Here is a 13,289-nt window from a genome sequence, read left to right as displayed (position 1 = left end):
CAAAAGCACCTCATAATGTGTGGCTGTATTCACTTAGCCAATACTATATCTTTCTAGCCCATATGATAAAGACTTGGGATCTAGAATTGATGGTGTGGTAAAGTTTTTTGGGTTTTTGTTTGTTTCTTTCTTTCTTTCCTTTGCTTGTTTGTTCTTTTGGGTTTTTTTTTTCCTGAATTGGGTTCATTGACTACATCTGAGTACAGCCTCAGGTATAAAAACACTCCCAACTTGTTAATTCCTTTCAACTATCCGATACCTGAGGAAGTCCCAGGACGGTGGTCTGGCATGATGAAGGCCTTCGTTGCTTCAGGACTGCTGGTGCTCATATTTGGGATGTGGAGATGTTCTGGGATTGAGCCAGGTATCAGAGTGGACCTTGACTGGTGATATTTTCAAGGGGGTAGTTCTTCAATGTCTGTGAGTTATGAGGTGTTGGGTTCCAAAGGTTTTATCATTCCATCTGAAAAGTTAGAGATTGAATAATTCCTAGTCCTCTAGGTTGTCTCCCCCTGGATTACTAGAACATTATTGGCCCAACATACAGGTTTTACAAACTTAATTCTCATTATCCATGTCTTGCCGTCTTCCCCCATCCCTGTAAGTAAGGTGTTCTGGGCTGAAGTCATTACATTTGCTGAGGTTCTCAGAGTATTTCCTACCACTCATTCACTTTCTTCTACACAGGCACTCTTCAGGTTCCTACCAGGTCACCCTTGAGGCATCTGTTCTTCTGTGTGATTCTCTCTTCCTGCTGCTTATCTGTCTTTTAACAGTTTCCTACCTGCATTATTCAGTCACACATTCTTAACTAGCTTTCCTTATGTAATAATCTCCCATGCCCTTCCATTCTTACGTAAGAATCTCTCATTGTGCGATTCTTTTTAATATATCCTCAATAAATGGTTCTTAAACATTCCAGTGTTTTCCTACAGCCAACTCAGTGACACATAGGCTGCAGCCAACATCCACTCCAGACTGACCCCAGGCTGCTCTCAGATCCTAGGAAGTCTAAGTTTCCCAAACAACTGAACAACCTTGTTTCACCTTTGGTACGACAGGACAGAGATCATTTAAAATATCTTCAAGTCCTGCAGACCCCCCCCAGACTCAGCTCAAAGGAGTCAAAAGTTTACTTAAGAGTTTTCCAAAGAAACTATTAGAATGTCTCAAAAGGAAAGTTGATTATGACTCTGGATACTAAGAATAGTGTGTGAAGTATTGGGAGGACAAAAGGGAATTCCTGGAGGTAGCACAGTTACTGCAGAACCTAGAGAATAATATTGCCATCAAGGGTGAGCAGTTAGAGGGTGAGAGAAATTCCCTACTCTTTGCCTTTTTATAAATGAAAGAATTGTGCAAAATACCTGTTGCAAATGTGATAGCCCAAGCTGATAAAATATGACCAAAATGAATTAAACATTCTTTGAATAACTGAAAAAAAGATTTTATTAAAAGATAACAAGCTTTTAAAGACAGAGAAGTCCAGGTCTCTGAGATGGTGGGTAAGGTGTAAGCAAGAGGGCCCTTCCATCGGTATAGGACACCTGTGAAGAATGAAAAGAAATGAGGCTGGAGGCAGTGAGCTCCTCTGCAAGGCTGCTGAGGTTGCCCATATAAGGGGCAGTGATGGACCCAAAGGTGCAGCCAGGCAGAAATAGATGGGAGATCAATTTTGAAGTAAAAGTGAATTGATTCAGTAGAAGGCTATGTGGGAAGGAAGAGATGTGGGAACTGGGACTGGATCCTAAGGCTTCCGTGCTGGTTGAGTGTGGTGCTGTTGACTGAGAATGGGGAAATATGAATGGAAGTGATGTAAAAAACAAAACAAAACAAAAAGCCTATGGGTTCCCCATAAATCACATGCAGCTGAGGAGGACTCTTTCAAATATCCTTTGTATATCTGATAGCTACTTGAATATTTGTCCTGAAGCTCAGAAGAGTCAAGCAGAGGCATAAATTGAACAGTCTGATCTCCAGGGCAGTGCCCTGCAATGGGTCCATAAGGCATAATACTCAGACTCTGCTTTTTATACATTCTTGGATATTGAAAGACTTGCATCTTCTCTTCACATGAACTACATGTCTGCTACTATTTGGCACACAGCCATGGCCTGAAAATTAAAACCTAGGGGGCCGTGGAGATGATTCAACTAGTAAAGTTACGTTTCATGCAAACATAACAATTTGAGCTCAGATCTCCATAGAATTACACAGAAAAAGCCTGTAATCCCAGTGATTGGGAGGCAGAGATAGAAGGATTGCTAGGGTTTGTCGGCCAGTTAATCTAGCAAAGCTGGCAGGCTTTTAGTGAACCCAGTTTTAGCACTCTAGTAAAAGTACATACCTCTGCTTTCATTCTAAATAGTCATTATGGTTAATCTCGAGCAGAACTTCAGAGTGTTTTGCCAGTTGATTCTATTTGAGAAATATCAATTGAAAGAAAAGAGAAGGGGAATCATATCATGAAAGTAATCATCTTTGCCCACATTCCTAAACTATTAATTTTGGTTAAATTGGATTTTTCATTTCTCCTATTTGGATCAAAGTTCTTTGCTATGTATTAAGGTGGAGCAACTGATTCCTTTTTCATCTCTTTCAACAGTATCCATGGAATGCGATTACTTTAAATTTCGTGTTATAGCTAAAAGGGCACTGTTTTATCCAGATGAACTCATTGACCCTGATGAATTACTCCTGGGGTTAGACTGCCCAATAACTTCTGTGAGACCAGATGAACTTGAGTTTTATTATAGTATTAATGCCTGTGGGACTTACATAGAGGTAAGAGAAGGAACTGTTTTTCTTGGTGCCATCAGTAAAGTCTTTTCAAGTGTTGTTTTCTGTTCTTGTCTTAATATATACATAACACTGGTATTACTATGCTAGTGCCTTAGCCTGAGAGAAACACAAAGAATTTTTTATTTCTATTCATTCACCAGAGACTTACTATGTATAGGATACTAGATATTAATAAGAAAACTATAGGCTTTCTATAAAAATAAGTTAGTGTTCTATTAATATAACACACATTATTTTCACATGGCTTTTACACACCTAATCATACTGGATCGATTCTGTTTCCACTTATATAAAGTGAGAGATTGGGGCATAAAAAGTCAGCCATGTAACCCAACTCACGTAGTCAGACCATAGAAGAGTAAGGGTCAGAGAAGAGACTTGCTGATGCCTAGTCTGAACTTGTTGCTTTAGTTCTGTGATGACGCTGAGCAGAATGAAATGAACAACAATGATAAGAAAAATCCATAGAAGATATCCCTAAAGAAGTATCCTATTGTACTTGACTTACAGATCTGTCTCTGTCACTAACCTATAGCTTATTCCTGAGGGTAACTCCTCCTTAGTGCACTGTGCTCACTGCCCAGACCTTAAGATAGTATAGGAAGTTCTAAGCACTTCCAAGGTAAATTTAAAATATTTCATTTATCTTAATTTGCATTTCTGTAGTCATGGAAATAAGTGTGTTCCTCTAGGAACCTAAACTTCATGTCCTGTGCATGGGATAACAATCAAATTGGCGTGCAGATCTTCCAGTCCTCTATGCCTCATAACATATTGTCTATCTTGGTCTATTTCTCAAGCCTATGCTTACCCACAGCAAGATGCCAGGCACTCTAATTTGTTTCCATGCATCCATCAAAAGAAATCCAAAGGTATTTTGAGGTTTGTAGAAGCTAAAAGCAAGTGTCAAATATACAGCCCTTCATAGAAGTGAAGTCCATCATTATCAAGTGGAGACAATCATCTCCACAGGGCACAGTGGGCAATTTGGGGATACAGTACTCATGAACCCATCCACAGAGGGGAGCGTGCAGCTGACATCTGGTAAGGAGGAGCAGGCATTTAGCACCTGCAGGTACAGGCCTCTCCACACATAACAGGGAGATACTTATCCTGAATGAGATAAATCTTTCGGACCTTGGCAATCATATGAATCATCTATCTTACAGGATACTCTTCAGCTAATCTATTTATTCAATGAGTTACTGATTTTGGAATATATTAACTAGGATTGTATGTCATATCTAATTGATCCCAAAAATATGGCAAAACTATAGGATTTGTAACTTATTATGAAATGTATATGCATTCCGTGCTCAGGAAATGCGATTGGTCAGTACAAATACATCATTTTTTTAGTTAGCAGTCTTCTTCCTGATGTACTTTTAGAAACCAAAAAATCCAAAGTAAAAGCCAAATACTATGTTTGAGGTCAGTTGTATCAGGAAGAGTCTTCAGGTCCTTCAATTAGTTTCTTCATCTTTTTAAACACTCATAGAGCAAGTTTCCATCTAAGTAAGAAACACTTGCTAGAACTTATATTTGAAAAGGCTAGTGGAAAAGCTTCAGGGATAATGTGACCAGCCTCTTGCCAATCTCATTCACAAATCCTATGTCAATGGTGTTGCTTTATTTTCTGTTCGTTCAGTACTTCCACATTGTAGGGAGAACTTTAAGCATATTAATTTATCTTTATTTCCTGGGATGGTAGTCTTTCTATTTCTTATTTGAATATATTAGAATGTATTGTGACAATCCATTTGTATACTTCAAAGATCTCTTATCTCAACAGCACGCCTTTGATGGAACTATTGTTAACAGCTGGCTCACCTATACACCCAAGAATGTATCTGATTCTATTGAGTTTCAACTGCAGTGCATCATGCGCAGGTCAGTGCAAAACACCTATTGATTCCTTGATTCAATTCCAACAGCTCTTGGCCAAAATGTATTATTGTCCACAAACCTTGAAATTCATGACTTCTTATGCAGCTGTGTATCTGCAACAGGTCAGTCCATATTAACCTCTATTGCAGTCCCTACTCAGAGGCCAAATTTTATGCCAATAAAGTGACACAGGTTACAAACCATGGGTGGGTTTTTGCTGTTCATCTATCTACTCCTTAAAAGGTTATCAGAACACGCAGCCAAGCCAAATGCATTACACTGACATTGGTATACTATATCTAAGGAAATTTCTTAATTACACAGATTGGCTTTGACCTTCTGAACAATCCAAAGGACTCTAGCTAGGCCTCATGGCAGTCATGTAAAACCAGGTACTCAGAAGGCTTAGGAGGACTGACTATAAATTCAAGACCTACATGACATTACTCAGTGAGTTCAAGACCAGCAATAAAAAAAAAGAAAAAGAAAAAAAAAAACAACTAGGTTAAACTTATCTAGAAATTACAAACACACAGAGAGCGGGGAGGGAGGATGGGCAGAAAGAGGGAGAGAAGGAGGGGAAGAGAGGGGAGACTGAGACTCTAGGTTATGTGAAAATTAGAGTTCGAGCCGGGCGGTGGTGGCGCACACCTGTAATCCCAGCACTTGGGAGGCAGAGGCAGGTGGATTTCTGAGTTCGAGGCCAGCCTGGTCTACAGAGTGAGTTCCAGGACAGCCCAGGCTATACAGTGAAACCCTGTCTCAGAAAAAAAAAATTAGAGTTTGAAAAGTTTAATAAAAATTAGTTCTACCTTTTAAGTTTGAAAACCAGTAATAATGACATACAAGGCGAAGCTTTTTAAAAACAGCCATCTGGCTTAAACAGTAAGTTCAAAATTCCTGAAGGAAGTTGGAATTAAATAAGGCAAAAACATTAGAAAGTTTGATAACTTATTTTTTGTTTAAGTGCTTCCACATTAAGCCTATGAATGGCTTCAGCATTTCAGTAAGAACATGGCTCTCCCCAGCATTTGGGAGCCCAGGGCACTTGAATCCTCCTCGTCAGATCTATGTGGACAGCATGAAGACCATGCCAACTGGGTTGAAGGGAAGGTGTTCCTAAAATCTTTCAAAGTTAAATCAACAGGTTACTTGGAGCTAATGAAGTTTGCTTTTATTTAAAGACTGTTATTATATATATATATATATATATATATATATAAAATATACAAGAGTGATAGAAAATTAGATATATAAAGACATTAAATGGTTTTCCAGATTTATATAGCCAGAAAGTTCCAGATTTAAATTTGGCAAAATTACCTGAAAATGCTGGGTTTGAAATTTTAATTTATGCTTTGTTGCACTGAGATAGCTAATTAGTTTGTGGTACTCATGTTCCAACATGACTTGCTGGCATAGTCTCAACAGTCGGGGACTGGAGAGATGACTCAGTGATTAAGAGCACTTATTGCTCTTCCAGATGACCTGAGGTGTGTATGTGTGTGTATAAGGTATATTTATTTTTTTAAAAGTACACACAATATAGTCACTTCAGAAAAGCCATTTGGGAAGACTTGTGTATATCAAGTGGAGTGGGAATCAGACTAAAATATATTTGTAAATTTTCCACAAATTTAAGTGTTAAAAATAGTCCTCTCCTTATTCAACTTCATGTTTAAGGAAATATTTGACAGACAAGTAAAAGACAACAAAAGTTTACCTGGATTTTAAGACAATAAAATCTATAAAAATTTCCTGGTTTGTACCAAAAGGCCAATGACTAGCCTTCATTGATCCATTTCTATATATATTTATAAAAATACAGTATCAAATCTTTTCCTGTTGCCCCTAAAATTAGGGGAAACATTTTAAGCTGTGAGTGTGTAGATGTAAGTGTGCACATGCCCAAGTGTACAAACACACATCACTTTCCTAGGAAAATTATTTTCTTCATACCGTAAACATCTCTCTTCTACATCTGGACATTTCAGAATCATCTTTGGTATTCTAGTTTCTGTGCTTTCAGACAGAACCCCCCCCCCAAGATTTCTGCAGCGGTACTACATAGACATCTTAAAATATACATAAGGAAAATGCACTTGGAATAAGTTACAATGAGCTGCTTTTGCATTATTTTCAGCAATGACACTGTACACCTAGTCACAGTTTTATGAACAGCATGTCCTTTTCAACTCCTTAATTTTAAGGAACACTTATTCATTTTGGCTAAAAAAAAATGCATTTTTGGAGTAGATCTGTTGAGTCACATGGCACTAAGTTTGGATGTTCTCCACTTGATGAAAGACACATTTTAAATAATGAGTTATATAGGAGTTGGTCCTTCCAAATCTCCCATATCCGTTCTCCAGAAGCGATTGTCCTGTGACCTTTATAGACACACGCCTTCACCTGGACAATACCCTGAGTAGCAAGAAGACATAACTCCTTCTAGATGTTGTGGTGGATTTCATGCTGAGTAGAATACCAAAGTACTGATTCCCACCCCCACCCCCCACCCCTGGCACATGTATAGAATCAACGGTTTGCCTCCCTGGTTATTTTCACCAACATCCAGACATAAAGGTTGACCAACACTCTTAATATATCCAGATAGAACAGGATTAAGGTCTGGTACATACACTTCTGGGTAAATAGTGTTCAGGTACCATGTAAAATTTTTACACTGAAGGCGTTTCTTTATTTCAAATCTTTTTAAAAGATCATCAAATGATTTTTGCTTAACGATTATTGCTGCATCTGTGTTTCTCCTATAAAATATTTCCTTGTATTTGTCCATCCAGACTTCTGCAAAGTGAACTTGGTAATGAGCCCGAGCAGTCACCTGAGTGCCTTTCAGAAAGGTATGAAGGCTTTTGTTGGAATGACATTTCTATATTTTCACCTCCCCAGATTTCAGTTTCTTCATTGTAACTTCCAATGTGTTCAAAATATTCTTTACATGTAGAAACAAAGGCCCCCTACAAGGATGGGGGTCTTGATTGGGTAGGTTTCATCTTTCCTTCTCATAACTCCCAGCCAAAGGAAAGACTCCAATCAAAATCTTATGTACGAAGATGGCTTGTTGAACTCAAATATGTTTAGATCTATGGATGTGATATCTTGGACTCACCACCACAGTAAAGCTCTTAGCTATTCAGGCCAGCAAAGGTTCCAACCAGCCACAGAAGCATGCACAGTCAGCATCTAAGAACATGAGTTTCTGCTAGAGGCAGTTGCTACAGCTGCCCCTAGCAACCATGCTAGGATCAGGCCTTTCCTTTCTTGCTGTCTATTTTCACAATAGAAAACTGTTTTATATATTCCTCTAGTTTTTCATGCAAGTAATCATCTACACTAGCATCGTCCACCAAAATGATCTCCTTCAGCAGTATTGCAGGTGAAGAATAGAGCACACTGTGGGCAGTCCCTAAGCAGCGAAAACCACACTTCATTGTGAAAGACTGTTATGACACTGGTGGTAGGCAGGGGCGGGCAGCACTTAAATTTTTGTTCAATACATCTGGAAGATGGGCAGGGCAGGCAGCTGGAAGTGGCAGCCTGGGCTCTGCCCGCAGGGGGCCCAAAACCAAGTGCAGGTGGCAATGCAGGCGACTTGGATGGCCATGAGTCCTGTGGCTGCACAGCTCAACTCCTCTGCACTGCTGAACACTTTCTGCCTTCCCATCAGGCCTTCTGCATTGCCAAGCGAGGTTGTGTGAGGCTCCTCTTCCTCTGCTTTGCCTAGAGTTTAGTTCTTACAACCAGACCCCTCCCCACCACCACCACCCCTGAGCTCCCAAGGTCTAAGCCACCAATCAAGGAGTACACATGGCTGCATTTGTAGCAGAGGACAGCCTTGTCAGGCATCAATGGGAGGAGAGGTCCTATGAAGGTTTGATAGATGCCCCAGTGTAGGGGAATCAAGCGAGGGCAGGGAGGTAGGAGTGGGTAGGTGGAGAAACACCTCATAGAAGCAGGGGGAGGAGCAGAGGAGGGGGGTTTCCCGGAGGCAGGGAAACCGGTAAGGGAATAACACTTGAAATATAAATAAATTAAAAAAAAAAAACACCCACATCTAGCAGTTCTCAACAAACCCTAAGCTCTAGCTCCAGCAGGGAATCTGTCACCCTTTTATGAAATCTGTGGGCACTGCACTTTGTGTGTGTGTGTGTTTATCCTTCAATCAATTACTTCAGCAAAGAATTTTCTGGAAGTTTTTTTAAGAACAATATCTGTATCCATAAAGTTATTAGCTCTCAATGGGGGGATTTTGAGTGAGTCTGAGACTGCTGAATTAGAGTAACACAGTCTTCTTAAAGCTATAAGAAGATATGAAATGTATTACATTTTTACATCAAGGATGCTGAATCACTAAACTGTTGGGTTGAAGCTAGCATTGAAGCCCAAGGATGGTGACCTCTAGGCCTCTGCACTGATTTCTAATTCCTGTTTTCATTGTTTGCTTTCCCTGTAGAGAGCTTTATAATGTGGATGACCCGAGTGACCTAGATTGCCAACTTCTTCCTCAGTGCTGGTTCCTGGTAATGAAGAAATACTGCAATACTTGTCGCTGTTTCCACTTCCCAACAGACTGGGTAAGAATTCCTACAAGGACCAACTTTGATATCTAAACAGTCATCATTATCCATTACATCTAGTGTTTGTTTGAGGACCCTACACTTATCTCCACCATGTACTCAGTGGAGGAGAGTGACACGTAGTCACTGTACAGTGTGATAAGGTCCAGGCTCATAATCCTCTCCTCATTCTCGAGTGTCTTTCCTTGGCAGTATTGTTTTACCTTACAACATTTGAAACTGAACGTCTGAATCCAATGCCAAGGTTTGGAATGGAGGGAAGGGTGAAAAGCTATTACCAATTTGGACCAGTCTCTTCTTGTCTTTTCATTAAAAAGACCAAATGTCTTAAGATAAAGGTAGCCCTGGAAAGAAATAATATGAGCAAAACAGTCTTGATTTACTACTGGGTTTTTGTCAGGTATATTCAAGATTTCTTTGAGAGTTGTTTTCTCTCATTTTTCTGTTTTTAGAAAATGATCTATGTGGCTCCCATCCTGTAAAGGATGGGTTACAGACCATTTTGCTCCTATTTTAAAGCTCTAAATTTAGCTATCTCCAGCTCAGAAAGTGCTCGAGGGAGGGGTTCATGAGACTCCATCCCTCCCAGGGGAATTATTTGCAGTTAATGGTGCAGGCAAGTCGTTCTCTTTGTGGTAAAGCCACTGCTGGGTTGATCATGCATGCTTCAGTAACTATCCTTTACCTGATATAACAGAAAAGGGGTGTGGTTCTATAGGAATGAAAGGGGATGGGGAGAAACTCATGGGTAGGAAAGAACAAAAGACATTATGTAAATGTTGTACATGTATAAATTTGCCAAAAAATAATATATTTAATTTTTTTCTTTTATTGAAAGTATATGTTTTGTCATATAGTATAACCCGATACGCTCTCCCCTCCCTCTACGCCTCCCAGAGCCTCCTCACCACCTCTCATGTCTGGAGCCACCACCTTTCTGTCACCCACTAGAAAATAAAACGGCTTCTATAGAATAATTAAAATAAAATAAAAACATTAGAATAAGACAAAACAAACAGAAAGGAACCCAAGAAAAGGCACGAGAAACAGAGACACAGACACTCATTGACACACTCAGGAATCCCATAAAAATGTAAAAGTGAAAGCCACTACATATACTCAAAAGACTGAAAGGGAAAAGAGACAGACAGGGTAGGAAAATAACATTTAAAAAATTTTAAAATTTAAAAATTTTAAAATCTTAAAAAGATAAACATTTTAAAAAGGAAGAAAGACCTGACTCAACATTATGTAAAAAGAAACCTCCAAGGATTGAATTGAGTTTATTTTCTGTCATCTATTGATGGGCACGCAGCCTGCCCATGAGAATAGTTTGTTTCTCCAGTGAGACTCCCTTGGAGAAAACTAAATTTTCACTTTTAAGTAATTACTGATTGGAGTTTGGTTCCATATTAAGGATAGGAGTATGTGTCTACTTCTTTAGATCTCAGGCCCCATCACGTGCAGACTAATGGGGGACCTGTGTATGCTGCAGTCCCCAGGAATTAATATTGTGTCAATCTTGTTGTGTTTAGAGGGTTTTGTTTCCTTGGTATCCTGAATCCTCTCTGGTTTTTACATTCTTTCCTCCTCCTCTTCCTCTAGGTTCTCTGAGCCCTGAAGGGGAGGGATTTGAGGGAGACAACTCATTTAGGGTAGTGTCCCCTCTGAATTCTATCTGGCTTTGGGCCTCTGTGTTTGTTACCATCTGATGGAGAGGGCAAACTTCTCTGATGATGGCTGAACAAGGCAATGATTTATGAGTACAGCAGAATGTCATGTGGAATCATTTTATTGTTGTTTTCCTCTAGTAGAACTGTAGTATTTGGCTTACCTGCTAGGCGTCCCTCCCTGGGCTATCTAGTCTCAAGTTTTTGGTCACCAGAGCAGCAATAGGTATGGTTTCCAACTTTTACTTAAGGAGTAGGCCTTAAGTAAAATCAGATATTGGTGGGTTCCTTCCCCAAACTTTGTATCAACATTGCACTAGCATATCTTGCAGACAGGATACCATTGCAAATCAAAGCATTTGCAGATGAGGTGGTGGTATGTTTCTTCTTTGGTAGCATGCAGAGTACTTTCCAATACCAAGAACATTATCCATAATGGTGAAGGCTCTAGGTGGCCACAGCTCAACTTCTCTGGTTCAGTGAGTTGTGGACTTATTGTCATCAGAAATAAGGTAGTGCTATGTTTTTGGAAAACAACCAACAGCTTTGGCAACACCCTGGGTTGTTCAGAGTTCCCATGATTCCCCTTTGTCCAACAACTGAATTAGATGTACCTATTCCCAGTACTGGAAGCTTCATTTGGTGACACATGTCCTTTTGGGGCTCTGTCTTTCCTGTTATTTGGTAGTTTCATTTAAATCTTCTTCGTATATGTACATGTTTTAGGAAGCTTCTAGTGTATTAGGTTTCCATATTGCCCCTCAAATGGCTCTAAGTTTTAGATCTATCCCCTCCCTCATTCTGCTCCATACTTGATTCTCCCATTCCAAATATTTGCCCTTGTCCATCAATGTCTAATCTATTTCCCTTTCCTAAGGAGATCTATTTGCCTCCCTAGTACTTTGCTCTATATCCAACCTCTGTGGTTCTACAGATTGGAATTTGCTTACCACTGAATTAACAACTAATATCCACATATCAGTAAATAAATAATATGTTTTTCTGGGCCTGGGTTACCTCACTCAGAATGATGGTTTTTTTTCTAGTTCCTCCATTTACCTGTGAATTTCATAGTTTTATTTTTAATGGCTGAGTAATATTCCACTGTGCAAATGCACATTTTATCAATTCTTCTGTTGATGGACATCTAGGCTGTGTTCAATTTCTGACTGTTGGGAATAGATTGCAATGAACATAGTTGAACAAGTATCTCTATGGTAGGATGAAGCATCCTTTGGGTATGTGTCCATGGGTATAGCTGGAACTTGCCGTAGATCTATTCCTTTCTTCTTGAGGAACAACCACACTGATTTCAATAGTGGCTGTACAAGTTTGCACTCCCTCCAGCATTCCAATGAATGAGTCTTCCCCTTACTCCACATCTTCACCATCATGTGCTATTGATCTTAGCCATTCTTATGTGCAAAAGATGAAATTTAAAGTAGTTTTAATTTGTATTTCCATGATGACTCAAAAATGTTGAACATTACTTTAACTGTTTCTCAGCCATCTGAGTTTCCTCTTTTGAGAATTCACTGTTTATATCTTCACTCCATTTTCTGACAGGGTTATTTGTTTCCTTAATATCTAGTTTCTCAAGTTCTTCATATATTTTGGGTGCTAGTCCTCTGGCAGATATGTAGTGTGTGACCATCTTTTCCCAATCTGTAGGCTGCTCCAGTTGGAATGTCGCTGCCCTTGCTATGCAGAAGCATCTCAGTTTCACGAGGTCTCATTAATTAATCTTTATCTTAATGCCATGCTAACACACTGTTTAGAAAGTCTTTTTCTATGCCAATGAGTTCAAGGTTCTTGTCCACTTTCTCTTCTATCATGTATAATTTCTCTGATTTTATGTTGATGTCTTCTATCTATTTGAAGTTGAATTTTGTGCAGAGTGATAAATATGAATCTATTTGCATTCTTCTATATGTAGATATCCAGTTTGACAAGTACCATTTGTTTAAAACATCTTTTCCCAATGTGTATTTTTTACTTCTTTATCAAAAATCAGTTGCCCATAGATAAATGTCTGGGCCATCAATCCAATTAAATTGATCAACATGACTGTTTTGTGCTAATACCATGCTGGTTTTATTACTATTGCTTTGTAGTACAACCTGAATTAGGGCACAGTGATACTTTCCGCAGTTCTTCTATTATTCAGAATTGTTTGAGCTATCCTAGGTTTTACAGTGTTTCAATATAAAGCTAAAATTTACCCTTTCAAGGTCTGTGAAAAAATTGTGTTGGAATTTTGATAAGGATTGCATTGAATCTGAAGATTGCTTCTGGGAGAATGGCCATTTTTACTATTGAAAACTTCAAC

General features: G+C 39.1%; 1 protein-coding gene across 1 annotated transcript; it reads left to right on the top strand.

The window, feature by feature from the left end:
* The first annotated feature begins 291 nt into the window (after positions 1 to 291).
* LOC127668742 (oocyte-secreted protein 3-like) lies at positions 292 to 9,772 on the top strand. Its single transcript, XM_052162856.1, has 6 exons — positions 292 to 364; positions 2,606 to 2,784; positions 4,595 to 4,692; positions 7,494 to 7,553; positions 9,167 to 9,287; positions 9,743 to 9,772. The coding sequence occupies exons 1-6, from the start codon at positions 292 to 294 to the stop codon at positions 9,770 to 9,772; spliced, it is 561 nt and encodes a 186-aa protein (XP_052018816.1).
* Positions 9,773 to 13,289: the final 3,517 nt, after the last annotated feature.

This window comes from Apodemus sylvaticus, chromosome 1 (genome assembly GCF_947179515.1).
Source record: "Apodemus sylvaticus chromosome 1, mApoSyl1.1, whole genome shotgun sequence".
NCBI lineage: Eukaryota > Metazoa > Chordata > Mammalia > Rodentia > Muridae > Apodemus > Apodemus sylvaticus.
Note: the sequence above shows the minus strand (reverse complement) of the source record. Positions and strands in the feature narration are given on the sequence as shown.

What these genes read in the sequence shown, in the direction of transcription:
- LOC127668742 (XM_052162856.1), top strand. Translation starts at nt 292, where the DNA reads ATGAAGGCCTTCGTTGCTTCAGGACTGCTGGTGCTCATATTTGGGATG. An exon ending in CCTGTGGGACTTACATAGAG is followed by an intron (nt 2,785 to 4,594) that starts GTAAGAGAAGGA and finishes TTATCTCAACAG; the next exon opens with CACGCCTTTGATGGAACTAT. An exon ending in CTGCAGTGCATCATGCGCAG is followed by an intron (nt 4,693 to 7,493) that starts GTCAGTGCAAAA and finishes TTGTCCATCCAG; the next exon opens with ACTTCTGCAAAGTGAACTTG.